This window comes from Chiloscyllium plagiosum, unplaced genomic scaffold, assembly GCF_037043375.1.
Source record: "Chiloscyllium plagiosum isolate Xiang-an unplaced genomic scaffold, Cpla_swu_hap1 HiC_scaffold_18, whole genome shotgun sequence".
NCBI lineage: Eukaryota > Metazoa > Chordata > Chondrichthyes > Orectolobiformes > Hemiscylliidae > Chiloscyllium > Chiloscyllium plagiosum.
Window position 1 is genome coordinate 87,948,060 of NW_028270156.1, and position 27,099 is coordinate 87,975,158.

General features: G+C 46.1%; 1 protein-coding gene across 1 annotated transcript; it reads right to left on the bottom strand.

Annotated features, from left to right (window-relative positions):
* Positions 1 to 5,686: 5,686 nt before the first annotated feature.
* Positions 5,687 to 26,611, bottom strand: LOC148147036 (beta-1,3-galactosyl-O-glycosyl-glycoprotein beta-1,6-N-acetylglucosaminyltransferase 3-like). Its single transcript, XM_087996215.1, has 4 exons — positions 25,990 to 26,611; positions 12,751 to 13,103; positions 6,577 to 6,605; positions 5,687 to 5,697 (listed from the first exon to the last, which is right to left on the bottom strand). Exons 1-4 carry the CDS (start codon positions 26,365 to 26,367, stop codon positions 5,687 to 5,689), a joined length of 771 nt encoding a protein of 256 aa, XP_087852341.1. The 5' UTR covers positions 26,368 to 26,611.
* Positions 26,612 to 27,099: the final 488 nt, after the last annotated feature.

The window sequence follows — 27,099 nt, forward strand, 5'->3', positions numbered from 1 at the left end:
GAGGGTTGGGACTGAGAAAAGGTGGGGGGACGGGAAATGAGGAAGCTGGAGAAATCTGCATTCATCCCTTGTGGTTGGAGGGTTTCTCCAGCTTCCTCATTTTCCCTCCCCCTTTTCTCAGTCCCACCCCCTCTCCGGCCTATCACCCTCACCTTAACCTCCTTCCACCTATCGCATTCCCAACACCCCTCCCCCAAGTCCCTCCTCCTTACCTTTTATCTTAGCCTGCCTGGCACACCCTCCTCATTTCTGAAGAAGGGCTTATGCCCGAAACGTCAATTCTCCTTCTCCTTTGATGCTGCCTGACCTGCTGCGCTTTTCCAGCAATACATTTTTAAGCTCTGATCTCCAGCATCTGCTGTCCTCACTTTCTCCTAGTGCAAAACTGAATTAACAAGAAAAGCAGTGGGATAACAGTACTTAGTAAAACAGCTTTCAGGGTGTTCTACAACATGACGTATTGATTGGCTGACTAGCCTCAGCAAAATGAAGGTCATCGCTGAAAAGAATATTGAAAGATATTTCAATATTGATGGGACTGATAGTGGGTGAAATCTGCAAGTCTTATTGTTTGAATACAAGTTGGAATTAGCATGTGAGACCTAATAGGATCAGATTAATCCAGTCTTTGGATATCACATCATTAAAATAAACCTGCTGTCATTCAATGATTTTAAAAATAATGAGATACCACACAAGATAAAATAGTCTCTGAAACTGTCTCCTCTTCAATTTTGAGATAATTCTCCAATTCTGAGACATTGCCAGCAGCAGGAAGGGAGCGGTTATTTCATAAACAACAACATGTACTTTCGAAGGCTAGTTATCTTGAAAGTATGCTACATCATCCTTCACATTGTTAGTATGCCTAGTAAATCTTGTAACAACTTAAGTTATATAAATCTCTACATTTCCACTGTATGCCTGATATGCCAGATGACAGTATGCTCACTAACTGAGTTTAAAGTGAATAGTTTCAGATAGGAGGCTCCTCAGTAATATGCAGTATTGTGGGTTTCTCTATGCTGTACAGAATGTGTATACACTGAGGCCACATTGATGGAATTTGGCTGAGCACTGACTCTATCTGGTCAAGAAAGTGTTCAGCAAGATGGTCTTTCCCTGTAGTAGTTTAAAGCCTGCTATTTCTCAGATGGGTTTTGTAATGACCCACTTCTCAATGATACTTGGTGTTTCGCATTACTTGATGGAAAGAGATGTTGTTAGTGGATCTTGCTCAGGCAGCTTGCTCCAAATGGGAGCCCAGCTACAATATTAGCAAAAGGTGAGTTTAGCAAGTCATTATGGAGTGATAACTGATGGTGAGCACAGATGGCATTGACTATCTACGTGTTTTCATCAATCAGTGGATGTGTGGGGACACAGTATTTGTGAGGACAGCTCACTGGGAGCGGTGTTAAGCACAGGGTTCCATTTATGATGTGTATTGTTGAATTATTTGTTTGTCAAAAAGACGTGTGAGTTATGCTATTTGTAGAAAGAGGCATAGTGCTGTGGTGCACAGTTTAACAGGACAAACACTGAGATCTGGAGTGTTGTGGTAGCAGCTGTCCAACAGAGGATCAAACAACTTTGTCAAACAGGATGTTTCCCATCTTGCCCTTTGTTGCTGTTATCCTTTGATGTTCCCCAAACGATAATGGTCTATGTGAAGATACTCCCATGTACATTTCCTTGGGATTGTTATTTCATTTTAGGCTATTAATTTGCATAAGTATTTATTATTGTTATTATTATTTTGTTGGTACTGATATTTTAGAGATAAATGCCCGGATATATTTTTAGACCAATTCACTGTGAGGCCATAGTGTTACACCTTGATGCAGTACTCCATCAACTTTGTGAAATCTCTGTTCTTGGACCTGGTCCAGAGGCCTCACCACTGTGGAAATTGGTTGGTCCAAAAGGATTTTTCACAGGTGAAAGCCAAGTTGGTTTATGGTGACTGACGTGTGATTTAGGATATTTGATATTTTTGTGCTGCTCCAAGGCTCCAATTAGGATCAAGAACATTTGGCCCGACAGAGTGAAAGTCAGTGCTGCTATTGTGTATTCCTGATGAAGAGCTTATGCTCAAAATGTTGATTCTCCTGCTCCTCGGAGGCTGCCTGACCTGCTGTGCTTTTCCAGCACCACACTCATTAATTTTAATCTCCAGCATCTGCAGTGCTTTCTCTCTGTTGTGCCCTCCAGTTGAACTGAAATTCAACATTGAGAGACTCGTGAGTTGGAAACTGTAAATGGATCACCAGTTGATTCATAGTCCATCAGTAGCACACTGCTAAAAGAATATGAATCATCTGTCAACCATGATTTACAAGATGCTCTTTGCATCATGGTGTGGGACATCATTGCACCGATTGTCACATGGGATGTCTGTCCAAGCAGTGATGGTGATTCACACCACAGAGGCAGATATATATAGAGATATAAATTCCAACCATTATAATTGCTGTAGTACAAGTCAGTTCAAGATCTTGCTGGGCAATTTTTAGCCAATCTGCTTCTTAGAATTTTTATTGCATCTTCCTTGCATTCTGGGTGATTGGGAAGGAGGTGAGTGGGAATGACTGCTCGCCTGTGTTCACTTTATGGGTAGTTGTTCATGACTAGACCCTTTGCTGGTTGGGGATGGCTATTCAGGGAACTGACCTCACATAGGGCAGTTTAGTATGTTCAGCTCCTGTTTGGATGACAGTTCTGAGGTAGGGCCACTTAAATTGAAACATCACCTCTGATTTCTCTCCACCAGACATGCTGAGCTTTTCCAGCAACTTTTGTTTTTGTTTTTGATTTACAACATCCTCAGTTCTTTCAGTTTTTATTTGTCATTTTTCATGTTGTTTGAATCACTGTGTGAAAGTGAGGTGATTTATTGAAGATCACATTTAGGTGCTGAATAACTCCAGATTGCTTTGTGGTTATTGATGGTTGGAAAGTATATCAGGGTGGGAGTAAGGTAGTATTGAAAGGACTTGTTATTGCCAGCTAACAATTGAAAGTTTATAAATGTTTGCAGGAACAACAACACTGAGCTGAACATTCCCCCAGTACATTGTATATGTCAGGGCAGCTGCTGGCACAGCATGTTTTACATCAAGGGAGTAATGCAGTGGATCAGACTTTTTGATGAAATAACAACCTGTTACTTCAATTCCAAAAAAGTTCACTCGAAGAAAATGCTGTTGATGCTTGTGCAATGGCATGGGGTGTTCAGCAGAGGGTATCATTTTAAACACAAGAGAGAGAGAAAGAGAAAGAGGGAATTAACCCCCAAAACAAAAGACACTCCATTGGACAGAGACACAGACACCGAGATTACTCAAATACAAAACACACTGATACATTCCCAGGCTGAAGCAAACCTCATGGGAGAGAGGGAATATGAGACACCATCAAGAGAGCTGGGACTAACTGGAATATGAGTATCACCACTTCAGTCTGTCCATGTCTTAACTTCTGTTTGTCCCTGTCTGACTTTTCCTTTCTCTCTGTGTCCTTTTGTCTGCCTCCCTCTTTCTATCTCCCTCTCACTGTCCTTCTCTTTCTCTCTGTCTCCATGTTTCTATTTCTCTCTCTCTTCCCTATCTCTCCCTCTGCCCTTCTCTCTCTCTCTCCCTCTCTGAGATTCTCTTGCTCTCTCTGTCTCTGTTATTCGCTTGCTCTCCTCCTTCTCAATCTCTCTGTTCTCTGTTCCTGTTTCTTCATCCCCACTCTTCCTCTCTTCTCTCTGTCACTTATTCCCTCTGTCTCTTTTTCTCTCATTCTCTCTTTCACCCTGTCTTTTTCTCTTAGATCTGAAAGTGCCTACACAATATTGCATCCCTCTATTCTGTTCCCATTTTACTCCCCTCCCAAATGTTTGCCCTTCCACAATTATTTTGCCCTCCCAAATATATTCCTCATCAAATGTGTACCCTCACAAATATTTTGCTGTTCCCCTATATCATGCTGAGCCCCACTCCCTGGTGTAGAGATTAATGAGTTTGTCTGGACTAACTGGCCTGTAGCTGACTGCTTTCGTGCACAGCAAGATCGCAGTCCCAGAATTATGGAAGCTTCACATCACACAGATAATCCTTTCAGCCCATCATGCCTCCCTACCACCACAACCACCAACAACCCCCCATCCTCCCACCACACCCCCCATTAAATAATCCTGGTGCTGTCCAGCTACTCAGGCCTTGCCCCGAATGGCATTGTTACTCCCCTACCTAGGGAGACCGCTCTTCCGCCCTGTCTCATACTCTGCCTCTTTGTCCTCTCACCCCTCCATCTCTCTCTCTCTCTCCTCCAACAGCCCCTTCCCCCCCCCCTCAAGCCCCATCAAACACTCCCCCTCTCTCTGGCTCTCTCTCACCATCTCCTTGCTTCCCATTCCTCCGCTCAAGAACTCAGGGGCATGGTTACTCCGCCTCCCCTCACAGACTCACAACCCCTGGGCTGAAGGACATGGTGAGTATGTTCAGAGACTAACTGGTCTTTTGACTGACTGCTGTAATGCACAGCAAAATTCCAGTCTGCAGCCAACCGATCACACATTCAATGAGAAAGGTACTTTATGCCCCTTCCACTCATCCCTCCACCCCCTGGCCTGGTTTGGACAACAGTGAGGGTAAAACCTGGGAGAGACAGGGGAAATGTGTATCCTACTGCATTTGGGAAGTCCAAATCTTCCCAATCCCCCTTCCCTGCCACTGGGACAGAGCAGAGGGGCCAGGGAGAAAGAGGGAGAGAAAATGCATTGAGAGAAAAAGAGAAGAACCAACAGATAGAGAGAGGGAGAGAGAATGAGATAATGACAGTCAGAGGGAGGGAATGAGAGAAAGAGAGTTCAAGGGAGGAAGAGATCGCAAGTGAAAATCCCAAGGACAGAAACAAGATGTCAGGCTAATAAAAGCAAGTATATTATCTCCATTCTTTATCTACCTTCAGAGACTGGTGTACATTCACCCCAAATCTCTCTAATTGTCAATGCTTCCCAGGGTCCTATTGTTCATTGTGTATTTCCTTGTCTTGTTTGTCCTGCTCATGTGCATTGCATCACCTCACCTCATTACTGCTGTTTCCTCGACATGAAGGATTACTTTCTGTTTAGAGACTTATTGTTAAGTTTCACCATTTTATCATGAAATTCAGTGGCACTGCTGTTACTGAGTCCCCTTTATCCATATTCTCTGAGAGTGAGGGACAACTGGGGGGGTATATGGGCCAAACATATGCAAATGGGACTATTTAACAGTGAAAACTGAGTGGCATCATCAAATTGGGCCGAAAAGCCTGTTTCCATGCTGTAGACCTCTAGCACTCTATAAATCCTTTACAATCACAGCTCCATCTCCCTCTGCTTGACAGTGACTTATCACCCACACCCCAACGCTCACCAGCTGCTACTGAAGTTTTCCACTGAATCTTGTTGAAACAAGGAAGACTCCACATCACTCCCATTTTATTTCAGAATTCCAGGAATTGCTTTTCTTGAGTCAATGTAATGTCTCATGTGTTTTGCTTTATCCTTTATAGAGGTGAGAGAAATACACCACAATGTAATATCGAGTCCAAATAGTTGGCAACTTTTTGATCCTTTGATCACACAAATACTCAGACACCAGCCCTGCATTATCTCAGTGATCAGAGCTACTTCTTTCCATCTGAAATGAACTGATTATCCATAATCTAAGAATGAAATAAATGATTAATAACCAACCAATTAATAAAGTTAAAATTTCAGAATCATTTCTTTTTTTCCAACTGAAATGCACACATTTTGAAATCAAACTATAGCAGCTTCACTGTAACAAATGGGTGTAAGTGGTGGGGGAGAGAGAATCAAATGAGCTGCTGCACACACAAACAGTACTGTAGGAAACTAAGGTGTTGATATTTGGGGAATAATTAAATTGTGATGTAGTTGGACTGGGGGAACCTCACTGGACTTGTAATGCAGTGACCCAGGATACAAATACCGCAATTGGCAGAATTTAATCTCAAATAATTAATCCATCTGGAATTGAAAGTTAGTTTCATAGTCCCATTGCAGAACCTAACACCAATTCTGTAAATATACATCTGCTTCACTCATGTCCTTCACCAAAGGGAATCTGGGAATCTTACCTGGTCTGGCCCAGAAGTGTTTTCAGAAGACATTAAATAGTTCTGACTGATATATAATGCATGGTTAAAGCTGTATGTTTCAGACATGAGTGAGCAATGAAAACAGGAATGCTATTCGGTTTCAGCTTCGACATTGAAATTGGCAACACACACAATGAAGACAGTAAAGTACTTCTTCCTAACAACTGGTAGCAAGACAGACATGGTCTAGGTTGTTTTTGCTGATTATTACATCACTTCACTCCTAAATGTTGATTGCCCTTTAAACACCACCTCAAAGACGTGCTTCAAATGGCAAAGACGGAGAACAGATTCTGACTGGGGAGCATCAGATTCGCAGTAGCAACACTAGGGACCAAATTCGTCAATTTGTGAGGAGATGGTCAACCAGACTAGACCTGAAACTCGCATGAAGGGAACCAGTAAGAGAGAACAACTTACTTGTGTCCCGCTCCTCCAATAGATGGAGCCTAGAAAGATAGAGAGAAGAGCAGTCTGGCAGACAAAGGGATGAATAATTGTGAGGCAGGGAGAAAGACAAGCTGATCATGGAGCTACAGGTGAAAATGGAGTTGGCTGTGCCTGAAGCAGCCCGTGTCATGACCAGGGCCTGGGTTGTGGAGTGTCGATACAAACTTAATGGGCCAAATGGTCTCTTTCTGCAGTGTAGGGATTCTATGATCTTTGATAAGTTGAGTGATGATCACAGATAAGTACCTAATGCAATTAATCATTAAAGCAAACATTAAAAGTTAGAGCTACATAAACCCTGTTAATTGAGCTAAACGTTGAACTGGGAACTGAACTGAACTGCATTGCCAAAGAATCATCAATCTTGGAGAGATGGCACATGAAGATTACCAGAACGGTACCAGAGCTGGAGAACTTTATGTAAATTTGTTCACAAATGGGAACATCATTGGTTGGGCCGGCATTATTTTCCTTCCCCAATTGCCTAGAGGGTAGTTAAAGGTCAAGCACATTGCTGTGGGTCTGGAGTCACATGTAAGCTAGACCAGGTCAAATGGCAAATTTCCTTACACTCGTGCTTTAGGTATCAGACGGGTTTTCACAACAATGTTTTAATGGGGAAGACTCCTTCCTTTTCCACTGAAATTGAATTCAATTCCCACCATCTGCCACGATAGGATTCAAACTCATGTCCCCAGAACATTGACTCGATTTTTTCTGCCCTTGCCCAGTCCCTTCCCACTTCCATCTGTAATTCCTCTGATGACTTACTTTGGTTCTGGATGTTGCCAGGTTTATAGTGTTGTCAATCACAGGGACACTTTTTCCAAAACTCATTCAACTTCCACGACAGAATAATCATCTCAATCCTTGTGCTCCTCATGTTGTGGCTCAGACTGGGAACACTTCACAGTTCCCATCTTCATATCCCGCAGTTTGACCTACACAGCTGTCCCACATGGACAAATCACCTTTGGGTGTAGAAGGATGGACTGGGCAAGGAATGGGAATTTTAATCAGTCACTAAGTTAGCTTGGAAATATCTGCTGCACATTATATTCCATCTGCTAATTCCTTCCTTACTCAGTGAAATTGCCCATATCTTTGGTCCATAGCCTTCTCTCCCACTCACTGTAGATCTTTTCAGTGAACCTTGAAACATTACATTTGTTCCCTTCAGCTACTCATTGCTATCAATTTAGCACTGTGTCTTTAGCAGTGACCCTTCAGGCAGCCCCACTGGGTACTAACTCGAAGAAAGTGAGGACTGCAAATGCTGGAGACCAGAATTGAAAAGTGTGGTGCTGATAAAGCGCAGCAGGCCAGGCAGCATCTGTGGAGCAGAAGAATCGATGTTTCGGGCATAAGCCCTTCTTCAGGAATGAGGCTAATTTGCCAAGTGGGCTGAGATAAAAGGTTGGGGGGGAATTTGGGGGAGGGGCGCTGGGAATACGATAGGTAGAAGGAGGTGAGGGCGAGGGTGATAGGCCGGAGAAGGGGTGGGGGCGGAGAGGTCGGGAAGAAGATTGCAGGTCAAGAGGGCGGTGCTGAATCCGGGGTTGGGACTGAGATAAGGTGCAGGGAGGGAAATGAGGAAGCTGGAGAAATCTACATTCATCCCGTGTGGTTGGAGGGTTCCTAGGCAGAAGATGAGGCGCTCTTCCTCCAGGCGTCGTGTGGCCAAGGTCTGGCGATGGAGGAGGCCAAGGACCTGCATGTCCTTCACAGAGTAGGAGGGGGAGTTAAAGTATTCAGTCACGGGGTGGTTGGGTTGGTCGGTGTGGGTGTCCCAGAGGTGTTCCCTGAAACGTTCCGCCAGTAGGCGGCCTGTCTCCTCAATGTAGAGGAGACCACATCGGATGCAGTGGATACAGTAAATGGTGTGTGGAGGTGCAGGTGAATTTGCAATGGATATGGAAGGATCCATTGGGGCCTTGGAGGGAGGTGAGGGGGGAGGTATGGGCGCAAGTTTTGCACTTTTTGTGGTTGCAGGGGAAGTGGAGTGGAGATTGGGCTCGTGGAGGGTGTGGACCTGACGAGGGAGTTGCGGAGGGAGTGGTCTCTCCGGAATGCTGATAGGGGTGGGGAGGGAAATATATCCCTGGTGGTGGGGTCTGTTTGGAGGTAGCGGAAATGACGGAGGATGGTACATGTATCTGGAGGTTGGTGGGGTGGAAGGTGAGGACCAGTGGGGTTCTGTCCTGGTGGCGATTGGAGGGGCAGGGTTCAAGGGCGGAGGTGCAGGAAGTGGAGGAGATGCGGTGGAGAGTATCGTCGACTACGTCGGAGGGGAAATTGCGGTCTTTGAAGAAGGAGGCCAGTTGGGCTGTTCGGTAGTGGAATTGGTCCTCCTGGGAGCAGATGCGGCGGAGGCAAAGGAATTGGGAATATGGGAGGCGTTTTTACAGGGGGCATGGTGGGAGGAGGTGTAATCTAGGTAGCTGTGGGAGTCGGTCGGTTTGTAGTAAATGTCTGTGTTGAGTCGGTCGTCCGAGATAGAAATGGAGAGGTCTAGGAAGGGGAGGGAGGAGTCTGAGACGATGCAGGTAAATTTGAGGCTGGGGTGGTACTCGCTCATCAAGCTGGAAATGACCTTGTTTACTTCCCACCAGCTAGTCCTCCACCCTCCAGGGCACAGCAAACACTGTGACATTCATGGTACAGTCTCTCTTAACATCGCAATGGTGTCACGAACCCACAGAAAACCCACAGAAAGCAGAGATGAGGGAGGGAGGCAGAGAAGTGAGGGGCAAAGAGAGAGAGAGACACACACAGGGAGAGAAATAGGGAGACAGAAGAGGAGAGACAGACACACTGTCTATGCCTATGAGGGAGAGAGAGCTGTGAGGGCTCACTGGGCTGAATACATCCCTAAATGATGAAACAAAATTCAGAGATAGATCTATAGTCAATGACAGTGTGGGGATAGCATTTCAAACCCATGGCCAAAGGAATAATGATGGGAACAATGTCAAGGTGAGTACTTCCTCTGTACCTAACACCATTCTGTCCCTGTCCTGGGAGTGTTTGAATAGGATGGAGTGGAGGGAGATTTACTCTTATCAATCCCAGGATTGTTCCTGCCCTGGATGTATACAGTTGGCATTACTTGTGGCATTACAGAGGCAACATTTCTCTTTGTATAGCTTCTGCTGTCATTGCCCTGTCAATTTTGGTGGGAGATGGATAAAATGGAGATGTCTGAGTCCTTGAAGTATGAAGCAAGCTCCATTAAACAATCCCTGGATGTTAGACTAACACGGGACATTCACACACATAGGTCAGCTTCCGTCATTTGTACAGAAACCACCCTGAACCCCTTGATTAGATTCCAGTCTGAAACTCACTCCCGCATATCTGGTATTCTTTATACAAACCACCCCGAGACCATCACTTAGATGTGGACATTATTGCAGTGTTCGGATTTCTGTTCATTAAACAGCCATAATCATTCTCACTCAGTCCCATTTAGTTCCCATTTCTACAAGTAGATTCTATCTCATTTGTTTTCTTTTTGACTGTTTTCATTTCTATCTGCATCCAAATGATATCCAATGTCACTATTTCCGGTGTTAGTGTCTATAGTTAAAACATCTGACATCGCAATGTCCAGCATTACACTGTCATGTGTCACGGTCTGATCTCACAGTATCTAGTGACAGTGTCCAGAGTGACAGTGTTGTAACCAGGGTGACCATGTCAAGCGTTGGAGTGTCCGGACTGACTGCCAGTCCCTGTATGACAATGTCCTGAGTTATTGTGCTCGGAGGTATGGTGTCCGCCGGAGAGTGACAGTGTCATACAGGGAGTGATAATGTCCAGAGTTATTGTGCCTGGAGGTACAGTGTCCGGAGTGACACAGGAAAATGAAGCTGAACCAAAACCAACCTCCCGATCACTGGATTTGCAACACAGTGACATTCAACCATTCAATGACCCTCAAAATCATTCAATTGTTCCTTACCAGAATTTACAAATAACAGATCTTGGATATCAAGTTTATAACTTAATAAATTGTTAATTTCTGGTTATGTCACTTTAGCAGAACACAGATGATCATGAACCCACGCACCCCTCCAATTCGCACACCAGCAGACAATTAAGAGATAAACTTGTTTAAAATTTTAATTTGCCAGTTGATAACAGTTTCAATGATAAATAGTAGGCCATCATGAAATCCTTTGATGCTGGGTTGTATTACAGGCACAAGAACTATACACCATGTTTGAACTTAAAGTCACTAGTCAATGCGAACAAATTCTGCAGACCTGTGGAGACTAATACTCATTCCCGAAGACTCACATTCTTATCTCAGACCTTTTAACAAGTTAACAACTGGGGAAATAACTAGACAAAGTCAAACCAAAAAGAAGACCAGACCAGTCCAGCAACTTCCAAAGAAGCACTTCCTCCAAGCCCAAAATCCAGTCAGAGCGAGGTCACTCATGGTTTTTGCTTTCTTTCTCACCATTCTCTGTGGTTACCTGCCCGGCAGCATTCCTCATTCAATATCCATCCAGCTGTCAGTACCTGAGCAGAACTACATCTCGGTGCTGAAACGTCTGCTGTGTTCAGAGAGCAGTAATTCACCTGCATTATCTTTCCTGGCCAGATCCTAACAGCAAACATCAGTCTTTTGTCTCTCTAGTTTTTTTTTTTAAAGAAGAACTAGCCATTGTTCAAACTTCAATTCTCAATTTGCACTCACAGTTCCTAACCAAAATGAGAAAAATAAAAAAATAGTGATGGTCACAACACTGGTCTTGCAGTGTCCAGCTGTACAGTGTCCACTCGTGCAGTGTTCCAGTAATGCAGTGTCCACTCGTGCAGTGTTCCAGTAATGCAGTGCCCACTCGTGCAGTGTTCCAGAAATGCAGTGCCCACTCGTGCAGTGTTCCAGTAATGCAATGCTCACTCGTGCAGTGTTCCAGAAATGCAGTGCCCACTAGTGCAGTGTTCCAGTAATGCACTGTTCCAGTAATGCAGTGCCCACTAGTGCAGTGTTCCAGTAATGCAGTTTTCCAGTAATGCAGTGCCCACTAGTGCAGTGTTCCAGTAATGCAGTGTTCCAGTAATGCAGTGCCCACTCGTGCAGTGTTCCAGTAATGCAGTGCCCACTCGTGCAGTGTTCCAGTAATGCAGTGCCCACTCGTGCAGTGTTGAGTATTATTGGTGGATGTGTCCCTGTGAGACTGGGCACAAATAACCCCATCGACCTGTGGCCAACCACTTCAACTCCCCCTCCCACTCCACAATGACACTTCCTGCACCACCAAATCCAAGCTATCTGATGACTGGAGGAAGAACACCTCATCTTCTGCCTTGGGACCCTCAACCACATGGCATCAACATTGACATTACTAGTTTCCAAATCTCTCCTCTCCCCCCACCTCATCCCAGATCTAACCCTCCCAAGTCGGTTCTCCCCTCTTGACCTGACCATCTTCCTTCCTAACTATATGTTCGACCTTCCCCACCGACCAATCACAATCACCCCCCAGCTGGATTTACCGAGCACCTTCCCAGTTACCTTCCTCAAAAGCCCCACCCTCACTCTATTTATCTCTCAACCCCCTTAGTCCTCCACATTCCTGATGAAGGGCTCATACCTGAAACATCGGTTCTCCTGCTCCTCGGATGCTGCCTGACCTGCCGTGATTTTCCAGCACCACACATTTTGACTCTCACAGTAACTAATGTTACAGTGCTAAGTCTGACAGTGCCCAGTGTTACAGTGGATAGTATTAAGGTATCCAATGTCCACAGTGCCCAACACTATAGTGCCCAGCCTCACACTGTCTAGTGTTACAATGGCCATGTTACAGCATGCAGTCTCACTGTGCCTGGCCTCCACAGCAGCCAGTGTTATAGTATACAGTCTCATAGTGCCCAGTTTCACAGTGCCCAGTCTCTCAGTGTTTCCGATGTCTCTCCCACCACCCCTACCACCATCACTGAGGTTTAATCTGTCCCAACCTCCAACCCAGCCCCAGTTTTACCAAGTGTCCTGTTTCGGAGATATTCCTCCATGCACTGTACTGCAGTGTTGTCCATGTTGGGGTCAAACTTATTTGCAAAAAAAATCTCTGACGGACCACCCACTGTAGATCTCCTGCCCCATACTCACAAACCAAGTGGCGATACCTTCCCGTGCAGGGAGGGTATAGGGCACCCCTCGCAACGTCACCAGCCTCAAAGGACCACTTTACTGTCCGGCCAAGTGTCCTGGTGGCTCCTTGGGTGTATGGGATGGAGCCGGGTACATTGGGCATTCTGTGCAGGGTAGCCCACACATGCTCGTCCGGGCTGTAGGTGTCCTCTGACCACTTGAGGAAGGCCTGGATCTTGGCACTGTCAAACACATGGCCGACAAACTCTCTGGAGGCCATGAAGTAGGCGCTGCCCACGAAGATGGAGGTGCTGATGTTCGGCTGGTCTTTCAGTTGCGCCGTCAAGACGACTTGGTCGAGGGTATCATGGTGGTATTGCCAACGTTTCTAAAAGGCAAGCACAAGAGAGAGTGAGAGAGACGAGAAAGTAGAAATGATAGCTTTTCAACTTCGCCTATGGCTTTTTCCCTCCCCAACTCCTCTGCACTCTCCTCGCCCCCAGCTCCAGCAAGATCCATGCACACTCCTTCTCTCAGTTACTCATCTTACAGTGGAGAACAAGGCCATTCAGCCCATCAGGCCTTTCTCACTCCTATTGCCTATTGCCAGTCACCTGCCTATTTCCCCATATCCCTGCCTCCTAAACCATCTCCCAATGCTCATTCGCTGAGCAAACATAAAACTCATCCTCAAACACTCCCAGTGCATCTGGCTCCAAAAATATACTTCAAACTGTGCCCTCTGGTCATAAAGGTTGAGAGCACCAGAAAAATAAATCCTTCAGCCCATCGTGTCTGCGCTGGCAAAATAGGCTCCTTGCAATTCCAGTCTCATTTTTCCAGCACTGGGAACATTGCCTTTCATGCCTCACCAGTGCAATGGAGACACCTTCCTGTGGTCATCAACTCCTGGAATGGGACTTGAACACAGAGCTTTTGCCTTAGAGAGAAGAACGTGGTGTGCAGGGATATAGTTCTTTGAAAGTTGCATTGCAGATAGACAGGGTGGTGAAGTAGGTATTTGATACCTTTACCTTCATTGGTCAGTGCATTGAATATAGGAGTTGGGATGAAATGTTGCAGCTGTAACAGAGATGGATAGAGCTCTGAAAGATAGTGGAATCAAGGGTTATGGGGATAAGGCAGGAACAGGATACTGATTGTGGATGATTAGCCATGATCATAATGAATGGTGGTGCTGGCTCGAAGGGCCGAATGGCCTACTCCTGCACCTATTGTCTATAAGTAGGAGTATCTTTGACTATCTCTGATATGCCTTTGCCATTACCAAGTGTGATCTATTGTCTGTAGAGGACATTGGTGAGGCCACTTTTAAAATACTGCATACAATTCTGGTCGCCCTTCGAAAGAAAGGATGTTGTTAAACTTGAGAGGGTGCAGAAAAGATTTACCAGGATGTTGCCAAGATTGGAGGGTTTGAGCTACAGTAAGAGGTTGAATAGGCTGGGGCTATTTTCCCTGGAGTGTCGGATGCTGAGGGGTATCCTTACAGAAGTTCATAAAATCTGGAGGAGCATGGATAGATGTTGAAATGATCAGCCGGATGATAGTACACTTCACACAGCTTCCTTTATCACATACATGCAAGAAGACTCAACCAGCCGGGTCAAAGCCCACCCTTGCCTGGAGAGTCTGAAACAGGCAGTTGCAATCACACTTTTACACACAAATCAGCGTTCCCTTTTCATGAATTACAGTTTGATTTCAAGCCTTATCAACACAACTGATCAATCAGATCCTGATCTAGGTATATGACGTTTAGCATTAGATCATTGACCTTAAACTTCTACAACACCTGTTGAGTGTTGTTTCGGTCTTCCTGCCTTCTCACTTAACTGGAGCCAGTTTCAGTAAGCTAGCTAGCTTGCATACATGCTTGGCTGCACTTTTCTGTTGCTGCTCAGAATTGTTTAGCTGACCTCCTTTTCTGTTCTTGCCCCATTTGATTCCTTCCACGTCGGCTGTATAGCCAAAGGTCTTTTCCCAAGGATGGGGGAGTCCAAAACTAGAAGCATAGGTTTAAGGTGAGGGGGGAAAGACCTGAGGGGTGACGTTTTCACGCAGTGGGTGATGTGTGCCTGGAATGAGCTATCAAGAGGTGGTGGAGGCGGCTGGTACAATGACAATATTTAAAGGGCGTCTAGATGTGAACATTAATAGGAATAGGTGAGAGAGATATGTGCCAAAGGCTGGCAAATGGGACAAGTCAGATTGGGATGACTGGTCAGCGCAGACAGGTTGAACTGAAGGGTCTGTTCCAAACTGTATGATGCTATGACTCCATGCTCTCTGGTTATTGAGGTTTAGAGCACCAAAATAATAAGTTGCCCTTCAGCCCATCGTGTCTGCACTGGACAAAAAGAAAAGCTCCGAGCTATTCTCATCCCATTTTGCAGCACTTGGCCCATACTCTTGAGTGTCTCACAATAGCAATGAAGACACCTTCCTATGGCCATTAACTCCTGGAGTAGGACTTGAATCCAAAGCTCCTCCCTCAGAGTGAAGGACACCACACATTAGATTCTCTACAGTATGGAAACAGCCCATTTGGCCCAACAAGTCCACACCAATCCTCTGAAGAGCAACCCATCCACACCCATTACCCTACCCGATATTTACCCCTGACTAATGCACCCGAACACTGTGGGCAATTTAGCACGACAAATCTACCTGGCCTGCACATCTTTGTGGATTGTGGCAGGAAAACAGAGCACCCAAAGGAAACCCACGCAGACATGGGGAGAATGTGCAAACTCCACACAGACAGTCACCCAAGGCTGGAATCGAATCCAGGTCTTTGGCGCTGTGAGGCAACAGTGCTAACCACTGAGCCACCGTGCCACCCCTTCCACAAGACACAAGACACTTTATTTACATTGTGTCAAAAGATATCTTTTATCCTCGGTCCTTGTGGCATCATGCATGGGAAATATGGATCCTTGAGGAGAAAGTGAGGACTGCAGATGCTGGAGATCAGAGCTGAAAATGTGTTGCTGGAAAAGCGCAGCAGGTCAGGCAGCATCCAAGGAACAGGAGAATCGACGTTTCGGGCATGAGCCCTTCTTCAGGAACATCGAAACATCGATTCTCCTGTTCCTTGGATGCTGCCTGACCTGCTGCGCTTTTCCAGCAACACATTTTCAGATATGGATCCTTGGTGACCAAGGAAAGGATAGATTATCGATGGTATGCAGGAATGTAGATGGTGGAACAGGATCAAATGGGCCAATGGTCTACTCTTGTTCCTTGTATGTATGGGAGCAGATCTTTTTTTTTCATTTAACTTACATCGGAACTTGCCATCATCTCATACAAATGTAGTTTAGGCTTCATTTGCGTTTCAATTCCTCAGATCTCCCTACCATGCCTTTAACCCAAAATCTTACATCTGCATTCCATTGCACTTGTACAATCGGTGAACAGTGAAGTATATTTCCTTGTCTTCATTACCGAGTGCTCACCCATTGAATAAACCTCACCCCAATCTCCTTTGTTCCAATGGGAGCATCGTTGACCTTTCCAACTGAGCCATCCAACTTAAACCCTGGCACCATTCTGCGAAATCTCCTCCCTGTCCTGAGGGCCCTCACATCGTTTTATAGTCACCGGAAATGACCACAACAATCCAACTGGGGCTAAACCAATTCGACATGCAGCATAACTCAACCATTTATTGGCATCAATGCCTCTATTTATGAAGCCTTCTGCTTTTCTACCCTCTTATGGCCTCCCCCATCTTCTAATGTTGATGAATGTTTATCGCCAGATCCCTCTAATCCTTCGCACTCTTTACGATTGTGCCATTACATTTCTATTACCTCTCCACATCCTTCTCCCAAAACATATCACCTTACACTCTTCTGTATTCACCTCTGACTGGATGCTGTCTGTTCATTGTGGTGACTCTGGACAATTCACATCATCCTCACCATTTGCCAATCCTCCAGGTTTATCATTGCCCCGAATATGGGCATTTTGCCACATACTCCAAGATTGATATCACTGACATATTGAATAAAAGCAGTCGTCTATTTAGGGCTGAGATGCGGAAACATTTAATTTACAGGATAGTGAAGTTATGGAATTCTGTACCACAGAAAGCTGTGGAATTTGAGTCATTGAATATATCCAAGAATGCGATTAACAAATATTTAGGTTTCAAAAGCATCAAAGGCATGGGGAGAAAGTGGTAGTATGGCATTGAGATAGAGGGTTAGCCAGGATCATATAGTATGGTGGGCCTCATGGAGGGCCAAATCATCTTCTCCTGCTCTGGGTCTTGATGTTTATATGTCCCAGCTGTGTGGATCATTCCCACCTACCAACCTACCAACCTCTCGTCCAAAACAAGATCCATGAATCAGGGCTTGTATTGTCAATTTTGTTGTCCAGCCATTTTTATCTAGTGCCTAGTGAAACACTTCATTGAATCCAGTTCAGACAACATTCTTTGCATTCAAATTCTCACATCAATGCATGATACGAGGTTGGAGACTTACTTTTTGAAAACCTGCACTGGCTTCGCTTCATTAATTTGATCTAAGGCAGGTTGGTGCGAATTGCAGCCATAATACCAGCATGAATGACAAGTGCATGATATAAAGTAAACTAGGATCCGTGCGGTGTGAGCCTTGGAGACACAGGTTCAAGTCGCTTCTGCTCCAGAGTTGTGCGATAACGTCTTTGAACAGTTTCATCAGTAAATGTAAGACCATTAACAAATCGGGACAGGAGTCGGCGATTTGGTCCCTCAAGCCAGCTTCACTAGGATCGTGGCTGATTCAACATTCCTCAAGTCCATGTTCTTGCCCTATCCCCGTAACGCTTATTTCCCCAACTGAACAAGAATCTATCCATCTGAGCCTTAAATATTTACAAGGACAGCTCTCTGTGGCAAGGAATTCCAAAGATTCACAACCTTCTGAGAGAAGAAATTCCACCTCATCTCAGTCTTAAACTGGTGCCCCTTTATTCTGAGACAATACCCCCCCCCCTGGTCCTGGACTCTCCCATGAGGAGAAACATCCTTTCAGCATTTACCCAGTCAAGCCCCTTAATCCTGTCCATTTCGATGAGGTCACCTCTCATTCTTCTAAACTCCAGTGAGTAGAATCCTGTTTAGCCCTTTGTTTTTAAGACAATCCCTCCATAATGGGGGCAATCCCACTGAACATTTTCTCTTAACTTCCTCCAATGAAACAACATGTATTCTTAAATAAGGTGACCAGAAGTGCTCACAGTACTCCGGATGTGCTCTCACAAGCACCTTGCACAGTTGCAGTACGACCTCCTGACTTTTATACTCCAACCCCCCCTTCAAATAAGGGCAAACATTCCACTTCAGTTCTGAAGAAAGGTCACCAGACTCAAAACATTGACTCTGTTTTCTCTCCACGAATGCTACCCGACCTGCTGAGTCTCTCCAGAAATTTCTGTTTTCGTCCAATATTCCATTAGTCTTCCCAATTACCTGCTGCCCCCGTGTGCAAGCTTTCCATGTTTCATTCACTAGTTCCCCCAAGTCCCTTTGTGTTGCTGCTTTCTGAAGCTTTCTCCATTTAAATAATATTCTATTCTTTTGATTTCCCTTCCAAATGAACAACTTCACATTTTCGCACATTGCACTCCATTTGCCAACATTTTTGCCAACTTTACCTATCAATATCTGTCTGTAAAGCACATAAGACAACATTTTTTACTGTAACTCGATTATACATGACAGTAATATATCAGCAAGGTTTGAGAAGGTTTGTAGTTCAGGTTGAGGTTCTAGATGTAGGTTTGCTCGCTGAGCTGGAAGGTTCACTGAAGATGTTGCCTAGTATGGTGACAAAACATCTGAAAATGAACCTTACAGCTCAACGAGCAAACCTACATCCAGAGTAATATTTCAAATCAACCTCAGAGTACAACGGGATCTTGATCAGATGGGCTAATAGGCCGAGGAGTGTCAGATGGAGTTTAATGTCGATAAATGTGAGGCCATTTTGGAAAGGCAAATCAGGGCAGGAATAATACACTTCATGGTAAAGTCTGGGGAGTGATGATGAAACAAGAGATCTTGGAGTGCAGATTCATAGTTTCTTGAAAATGGAGTCACAGATAGACAGGTTAGTGAAGAAGTCGTTTGCCACGCTTGCCATTATTGGTCAGTGCATGGTGTGTAGGAGTTGGGAGGTCATGTGGTGGAACAGGACATTGGTTTGGCAATTTCTGGAATACAGCATGCAATTCTGGTCTTCCTGCTATAGGAAACTTGAAAATGTTCAGAAAAGATTTACAAGGATGTTGCCAGAGTGGAAATGCAGGAGATTGGTACGAGATGTGGAATAATTACAGACATGATGGGCTGAAGGGCATCCTTCAGCAAGAATTCTTTAATTCTGTGACTGACGCAGAGGGAGATTAACTTCAAGGTTCATGTTATCAGGAGGGACACCAAAGCCCTTTCCTTAGCTGAGAGGTCAGAAAACTCTCTACTCTTTACATGAACTAAGGCATAACCTGTCTCCACCAATATCATAGCAAAAGTCAGCCATTCGTCCCTTCCAGTCTGCTCCACCATTCAAGAAGATCACTGCTCTTCTGGTTGCAATTTCAATTCCACATTTCTATCGGTTGCCCCGGGGTCCTTATCTTTTTTTTAAAAAAGGTCACCTTGCTCACCCTTTCATAACTTCATCAACTCAGCCTTCACAACTTCGTACAGAAGAGATTTACACAGTGCAACAGCCCTCTCAGGGGAAAATAATTCTGCAAGGCATTGGTGAGGTCACTTTTGGAGTACTGGGAAAATTTATGATCGCCCTGCTGTTGGAAGGGTGTTGTTAAACTGCAGAATAGATTTACAAAGATGTTGCCTGGACTGCAGGATTTTAGTTATAAGGAGAGGCTAGATAGGCTAGGACTTTTCTCACTGGAGTATTGGAGGGTGAAGGGTGACCATATAGAGGTTTATAAAATTGTGGGGGAAATCAATAAAAGTGAATAGCCCCAGGATGGGGGAGGCCAAACCCAGAGGGCATAGGTTTAAGATGAGACCTGAGGGTGGTGCAAATACGGAGCAAGTTGCCAAAAAGAATTGTTGTAGTGGGTACAATCACAAGATTTAACAAACAACATAAATAGGACAAGTTTAGAGGGATATGGACCAAACACAGGATAATGGGACTAGTTCCAATTAGGATACCTGGTTGGCATGGATGAGTTGGACGAAAGGGTATGTTTCGGTGCTGTAGGACTCTGACGATATGTTATTCTACAGAACATCTTGTCAAACCTACAAGAGAAAGCAATGTCCCATCAACCACCTTATCATGTCCCCTCAGAGAAACTTATACATTTCAAAAAGATCTCTCAGATTTCCAAACTTAAATGTGTAAAAGCCAATTTGTTCAACCTTCCTTCATAAGATAAACCCTTCATTCCCAGGAAAAAGGCAGGTGAAACTTGCTGTCAATGTAATTATTTTAAATGAGAGAAAAATGTACAGACTGATTCTGATGTGGTCTCATCAAGGCCTTGTATGGCACTCTCTCCACCCCTCAGGCCTGGAAATGGACTCTACATTTTGAAGAAAAATGTCTGTGCTAATGGACTCTGGACTAGAAAGGACTCTGTTTGTTGGTAATTAACTGTCATATGGTTTGTTGGGCTTATCACCTGCACTGGAGGAGAAAGTGAGGACTGCAGATGCTGGAGATCAGAGCTGAAAATGTGTTGCTGGAAAAGCGCAGCAGGTCAGGCAGCATCCAAGGAGTAGGAGAATTGACGTTTCGGACATGAGCCCTTCTTCAGGAATCTGCACTGTATTGTATGTCCCTGGGTCTGGCAGGCCTTACTGTGAGCTGGGAGGCTCATGGGTCGTCCTGAAAGCTGTCACCCCGAAAGCCGAAGGGTGGGTAGGCCATCCTGTGAACCTGAAGGTTGGTAGGCTGTCCCGAAAGCCGGACGGTGGGTAGGCCACTCTGATGACAGTCTCCCCGAGAGCTAGATGGTGGGTAGACCGTTCTGAGCACTGTCATCCTGAAAAGGGGTAATCGGCACGGGCTGTCTTAGAGGTGGTCGAAAGCTGTGTCAGAGCAGCTGAGAGCCAGAAAGTGCGTAGGGGCGGGCTGCGATCCAGAAGGCTTGTGGGCTGCCCTGCACGCTGTCGTCCCAGGGAAGGGGACAGGCTGTCCTAGAGGTGGCCGAAAGGTGTGCCAGGATAGCCACTGGCCAGATGGCGCATCAGGGTGGGTGAGAACCCAATGGTACGTAGGGGCAGAACGAGAGCTAGAAGGTGGGTCACTCCAGGTGGGTACTGGGGCGGGCAGAACTAGAGGTGGTCAAAAGGTGTGTCAGGGCAGACCGAGAGCCGGAAGGTGCATAGGGGCGGGCTGCCTTAGAGTGGCTGGAAGGTGGGAGGGATTGGGGTGGGGGGGGGGAGGCTCACTGGTTTTTTGGGGGTCTGTATTGTATGCTCTGTTTCTTACACAAGTGGACTGTCTTATATGTATGAAGGTCATTGTTACTGTCTGTAATGATTGAAACTGGGATTTGAGGTTTTTCCTAATTTCCCTGAAAACCGGTTGAATGTCAGGGTTTGGGGCTTGGCTTTGTCATTCCCCTCCCTTGTAAAAATTGCTGTTTCTCTGTATACAGCTGTAAATGTAATTGTTTGTATAAACTGTGAATTGTTTAATAAAATATAAATAAACAGGACTGTCTGTTTCCTTCCTGGAATATAAATTGAGGGGAGCAATTATAAATGTTGTCTGCAAAAATCACAAAGCTGAATCATGAAAGAGGAAGGGGAGTGTAGGTTAAGCTAGATATGCTTGTACAAACAGTTATAAGCATCTGTTTCCTGCTTCTGCAAAAAGAAAAACCACAATCAAGAGGTCATAAGGCTCAGTGTGGACGAAGAATGAGAGGAAATGTTGCTTTAGCAAGCAAGGAAGCAGAAGGCAGTGAAGGAGGATATACGCTAACAATAGACCACAGAGGGATGTGGTGAAATGGCCAAGCAAAACCTGTACTGTTACACACAAGGCCAGATAAGGCAAGAGATAAACAAGAGGAATGGGCGCTGGGTTTAGAACAGTGGGAGGAGGGAAACAGAAATGAATTGTATTAAGGTTTTGTACTGTGTGCCTACCTTGTAGACACCACTCTTGCAAGAGTATATCAGATGATACTGCTGCTGCAGATCTTGTCTTGGACTGAAATTATGAAGTGAGTGGGTTCTATTTCCCACATAAATTAAGATTTACACACTTGTTATTTTTCACTGCATCTGACACCTACACATGACATGGGTACTTGGGAAAAATAAGCTGTCGGGTGGTAGTGGAAGAAAAATAAACAGGCATGTCAAGGGATCTGCTCACTGAGAGCTGGCTCTAGGGGAGCTGGATCAGCATATGAAGGACTCTTCAATCCTCTTGAGAGGAGACTGACTTCGAAACAGCCTCAGTGTGTCTTATGTGCTGCTGTTGGTGTCTTCCTACTGAGGAGGAGTTTAATTTTAATTTATTTTTCATAGTTTGTTGTGATTGTTTTCTGGGGTTTCTTTCTGCTTATTTCTGTTAATTTGAAGCTGTGCTCAGCTGCACAGGCAGCTACTACCACCACTGCTGCTACAGTCTGGGCCTGCTCCTGCTACTGAAGCCTGGACCTCGCCTGCACCCCTGCTGCTGCTACCTGGCCTACCTACACCTGGGGACGACTTCGACTGCTATTCCGAAAAAAAATAAACAGGACTATCAGATGTTCTGTTCACTCTGAGCTGGCTCTGAGGAAGCTGGATCCGTGTCAAGGACTCCATGTGAAAACAAAAGGGTGAGTTGTTGACTGGATAATGGCGGCCTCTGTGAAGTTATTCCTGATGTAGGGGTTTCCTGCTCCTCGGATGCTGCCTGACCTGCTGTGCTTTTCCAACACTGCTCTAATCTTGACTGTAATCTCCAGCATCTGCAGTACCCACTTACAGTCATAGAGATGTACAGCATGGAAACAGATCCTTCGGTTCAACCTGTCCAGGCCGACCAGATATCCCGACACAATCTCGTTCCACCTGCCAGCACCCGGCCCATATCCCTCTAAACCCTTCCTATTCATATACTCATCCAAATGCCTTTTAAGTGTTGCAATTGTACCAGCCTCCACCACATCCTCTGGCAGCTCATTCCATACACGTACCACCTTCTGCGTGAAAAAGTTGCCCCTTAGGTCTCTTTTATATCTTTCCCCTCTCACCCTAAACCTATGCCCTCTAGTTCTGGATTCTCCGATCCCAGGGAAAAGACTTTGTCGATTTATCCTATCCATGCCCCTCATAATTTTGTAAACCTCTATAAAGTCACCCCTCAGCCTCTGACGCTCCAGGGAAAACAGCCTCAGCCTGTTCAGCCTCTCCCTATAGCTCAAATCCTCCAACCCTGGCAACATCCTTGTAAATCATTTTGGAATCCCTTCACGTTTCACAACATCTTTCCAATAGGAAGGAGACTAGAATTGCACGCAATATTACAACAGGGCCTAACCAATGTCCTGTACAGTCGCAACATGACCTCCCAACTCCTGTACTCCATACTCTGATCAATAAAGGAGCATATACCAAACGCTGCCTTCACTATCCTATCTACCTGCGACTCTGCTTCAAGGAGCTATGAACCTGCACTCCAAGGTCTCTTTGTTCAGCAACACTCCCTAGGACCTTGTCATTAAGTGTATAAGTCCTGCTAAGATTTGCTTTCCCAAAATGCAGCACCTCACATTTATCTGAATTAAACTCCATCTGCCACGTCTCAGCCCATTGGCCCATCTGGTCCAGATCCTGTTGTAATCTGAGGTAACCCTCTTCGCTGTCCACTACACCTTCAATTTTGGTGTCATCTGCAAACTTACTAACTGTACCTCTTATGCTCGCATCCAAATCATTTATGTAAATGACAAAAAGTAGAGGGCCCAGCACCGATCCTTGTGGCACTCCACTGGTCACCGGCCTCCAGTCTTAAAAACAACCCTTCACCACCACCCTCTGTCTTCTACCTTTTGAGCCAGTTCTGTATCCAAATGGCTAGTTCTCCCTGTATTCCATGAGATCTAACCTTGCTAATCAGTCTCCTATGGGGAACCTTGTTGAATATCTTATTGAAGTCCATATAGATGACATCTATTGCTCTGCCCTCATCAATCCTCTTTGTTACTTCTTCAAAAAACTCAATCAGGTTTGTGAGACTATTTCACGATCAACCTAAGAACAATCCTTTACATGCTCTGAACCAAACTTACATTCTTCTGTTCACTCTTAACTTTTAAGGGGTATCCATGGGCACCCGCATGGGCCCCAACTATGCCTGCCTCTCCATCCGTCGGCATCATTCTCCACCTTTTCCTCCACTACATTGATGACTGGATTGGCACTACCTCGTATATGCATGAGGTGGTTGAAAAGTTCATTAATTCTATCAACACCTTCCAACCTGACCTCAAATTTACCCGGACAATCTCGGACACTTCCTTCCCCTTCCTGGACCTCTCCATCTCTGGCAACCGACTAACCGCGGACATCTACTACAAACCCACCAACTCCCATAGCCACCTGAAATACACCTCCTCCCACCCTGCCCCTGTAAAAACACTATCCCTTTTTCCCAATTTCTCTGCCTTTGCTGCATCTGTTCCCAGGAGGACCAATTCCACCACAGAACATCCCAGGTGGCGTCCTACCTCAAAAACTACAATTTCCTCTCCCACATGGTTGACAATGACCTCCAGTGCATCTGCTCCATTTCCTGTACCTTCACCCTTGAACCACACCCCTCCCAACGCAACAGGGACAGAACCCCTTGGTCCTCACCTTCTACCCCACCAACATCCGGATACATTGCATTATCCTCCACCACTTCTGCCACTTACAAACAGACTGCACCATTAGGGACATATTTCCCTCTGCACTCCTCTGCAACTCCCTTGTCATATTCACACCCCCTAAAAACGCACCATCCCCTCCTGGCGCCTTCCCTGGCCTCTGAAAGAAGTGCAAAACCTGCACCCACACCTCCCCCTCACCTCCGTCCAAGGCTCCAAAGGATCCTTCCACATCTGACAGAAATATACTTGTACCTCCACCAATGTCATCTACTGCATCCATTGCACCCGATGTGGTCTCCTCTACAGCGGGGAGACAGAACTCTGACTTGTGGATTGTTTCAGAGAACATCTCTGGCACACCCACACCCACCAACCAACCCCACTGCCCCGTGGCTGAACACTATAACTCCCCCTCCCACCAAGGGCATGCAGATTCTGGGCCTCCTCAATCACCAAACCCTTACCAGCTGACACCTGGATATTCCACCTTGGAACCCTGCAACCAGGTGGATCAATGTCGATTTCAGTAGTTTCCTCATTTCCCCACCGCAACTTATCGCAGTCCCAAGCCTCCAACTCAGCACCATCCTCCTGACCAGTCCATCTTCCTTCCCACCTGTCCACTCCACCTTCCACAACCTCTTCCACCCCCCCCCCCCTCCCGCATACCTTCATCTATCTATCACATTCCCAGCTACCTTCCATCCTCAGCCCCACACCCATCCCACTTATTTCTCAACCCCCTGGTCCACAAGCCTCATTCCTGATGAAGGGCTTATGTCCGAAACATTGATTCTTCTGCTCTTCAGATATTGACTGACCCGCTGTGCTTTTCCAGTGCCACACTCTTGTCTCTGATCTCCAGCATCTGTAGTCCTCACTTTCTCCTACACTCTTAACCTACCTACATTCCTGTATACTCTCCTAATCAGTCTATATCCCTCCTTATCCCTATCCCAGGCTCAGCCCTCTCTTTCTACCCCATCCCTTTCACCTGACCATCTTCCTTTCCACCCATCTGCTCCACCCCACCCACTGTCCAATCACAGCCACCTCCCCCCTGCATCCACCAATCGCCATCTCATCCACCTTTCCCCAGCCCCACACCCCCATTTATTCTGCAGCCCCTTCCTCTCCCCGGGTTCTGATGAAAGTTTCCGACCTGAAACGTCAATTGCTCTTCTACTCTGTTTTCAGCTCAACTCTCCAACTCCTCTATATTCCTTTGTACATTCTGAACCTCCCTCCATGCAATTGAACTGTTTTAACAACCCTGTCTCTCTTTGTACAGGCAGGAGTGAAGGACTGGAGGGGAGAGAGAGAGAGATGATGGAGGGAGGGAGGATGGAAAACACTTGGATGAAGAGAGGCCCAGCAGACAGGAAGGCGGTTACCTTTTTGAACCCTGGTGCAGGATCCGACTCAATCACGTTGGAGCCGTTCAGAGCTCTGAGGCTGCGGACTATCTCCCGGTTGGTCTTCAGGGGGAAGTCTTGGCCACACACATTGATGAAGTACCTCCAGGGGACAGGGCTCTCCAGCAGCTCCTTCATGCAGTTGAGATCCGCCTGAACTCTGCTCCAGCCAGCATAGGTGACCCACTCCAGCTGGGCTGTGACAAAGACATTGTGGAAACACGAAGCGATGGCCCGAACGGCCGCATGAAATTGACTCGGGGATTTGCGGTCCACGTGGATACAGTAGACATTCTGTGGGGCGTAAATGCTCCGTAGAAGCCTCTCGAACATCTCAATGCTCTGGTGGATGACCATGGAGTAAGCCAAGGGGAAGTGTTCCTCCTCAGGGCTCAGGGGGACAGTGATATACTTGCGGCCCCTCACAAACGATCTGCAATTTCAGGTCATGTTCAGATAATCTCCCTCAGTGACGGCTTGGTGCTTGAGGGAGACAGTAATGGAGTTGAGGAGGGCCCTTTCCACCTCCTGCCTGTCCCCCTGGATGATCTGCCAGCAGGTGGAGTTCTCCTCGACCAGCAGAAGGTGTTCCTGCATTGGACTGGCGCCTGGTTTCACCAGCCTGAGGGTCAGCTGGCCCCCTCCTCTATGGACCAGCAGCCATTGGCACAACAAGACCACACTGAGCGCACACAGCGCTGATCTGAGGCACGACCAGCGGGTCCAACGCTGGCTCAGCTTGGGCATGGCACTTTCCAGAGGGCAGTGTCCTCAGCCTATAGGCGATAGGCAAATGCAGAATGGATGCTCTCTGTGCTGGGCAGCACTGCCTCCACCAGGCCGGGGGGAAGGAGTGACTGCAATTTGCTGGAGAGGTCGCAGCAGCCAGTCCCCTCTCCTTGTCTTTCCTTTTCCCAAGATTCAACGAATGACTCCGACTTTCACTCCCTCTCCCCCCGGAACTGCTCTCCCTCTGGAATTCCTCTCTCACTTTAACACCTCTCCCTCTCTCTGTGACCCCTTTGTAACCCCTCTCCCTCTATAACCCCTCTCCCTTTGTAATCCCTCTCCTCCACTAACTCATCCCTC

Excerpts from the sequence above, each read along its gene's own strand:
- LOC148147036 (XM_087996215.1), bottom strand. The coding sequence starts at position 26,367 with ATGGTCATCCACCAGAGCATTGAGATGTTCGAGAGGCTTCTACGGAGC. Across the intron at positions 13,104-25,989 it reads CTGCACCAGGGTTCAAAAAG|AAACGTTGGCAATACCACCA; the intron begins GTAACCGCCTTC and ends CTTGCCTTTTAG. Across the intron at positions 6,606-12,750 it reads TACCCTCCCTGCACGGGAAG|GCTCCATCTATTGGAGGAGC; the intron begins GTATCGCCACTT and ends CTATCTTTCTAG.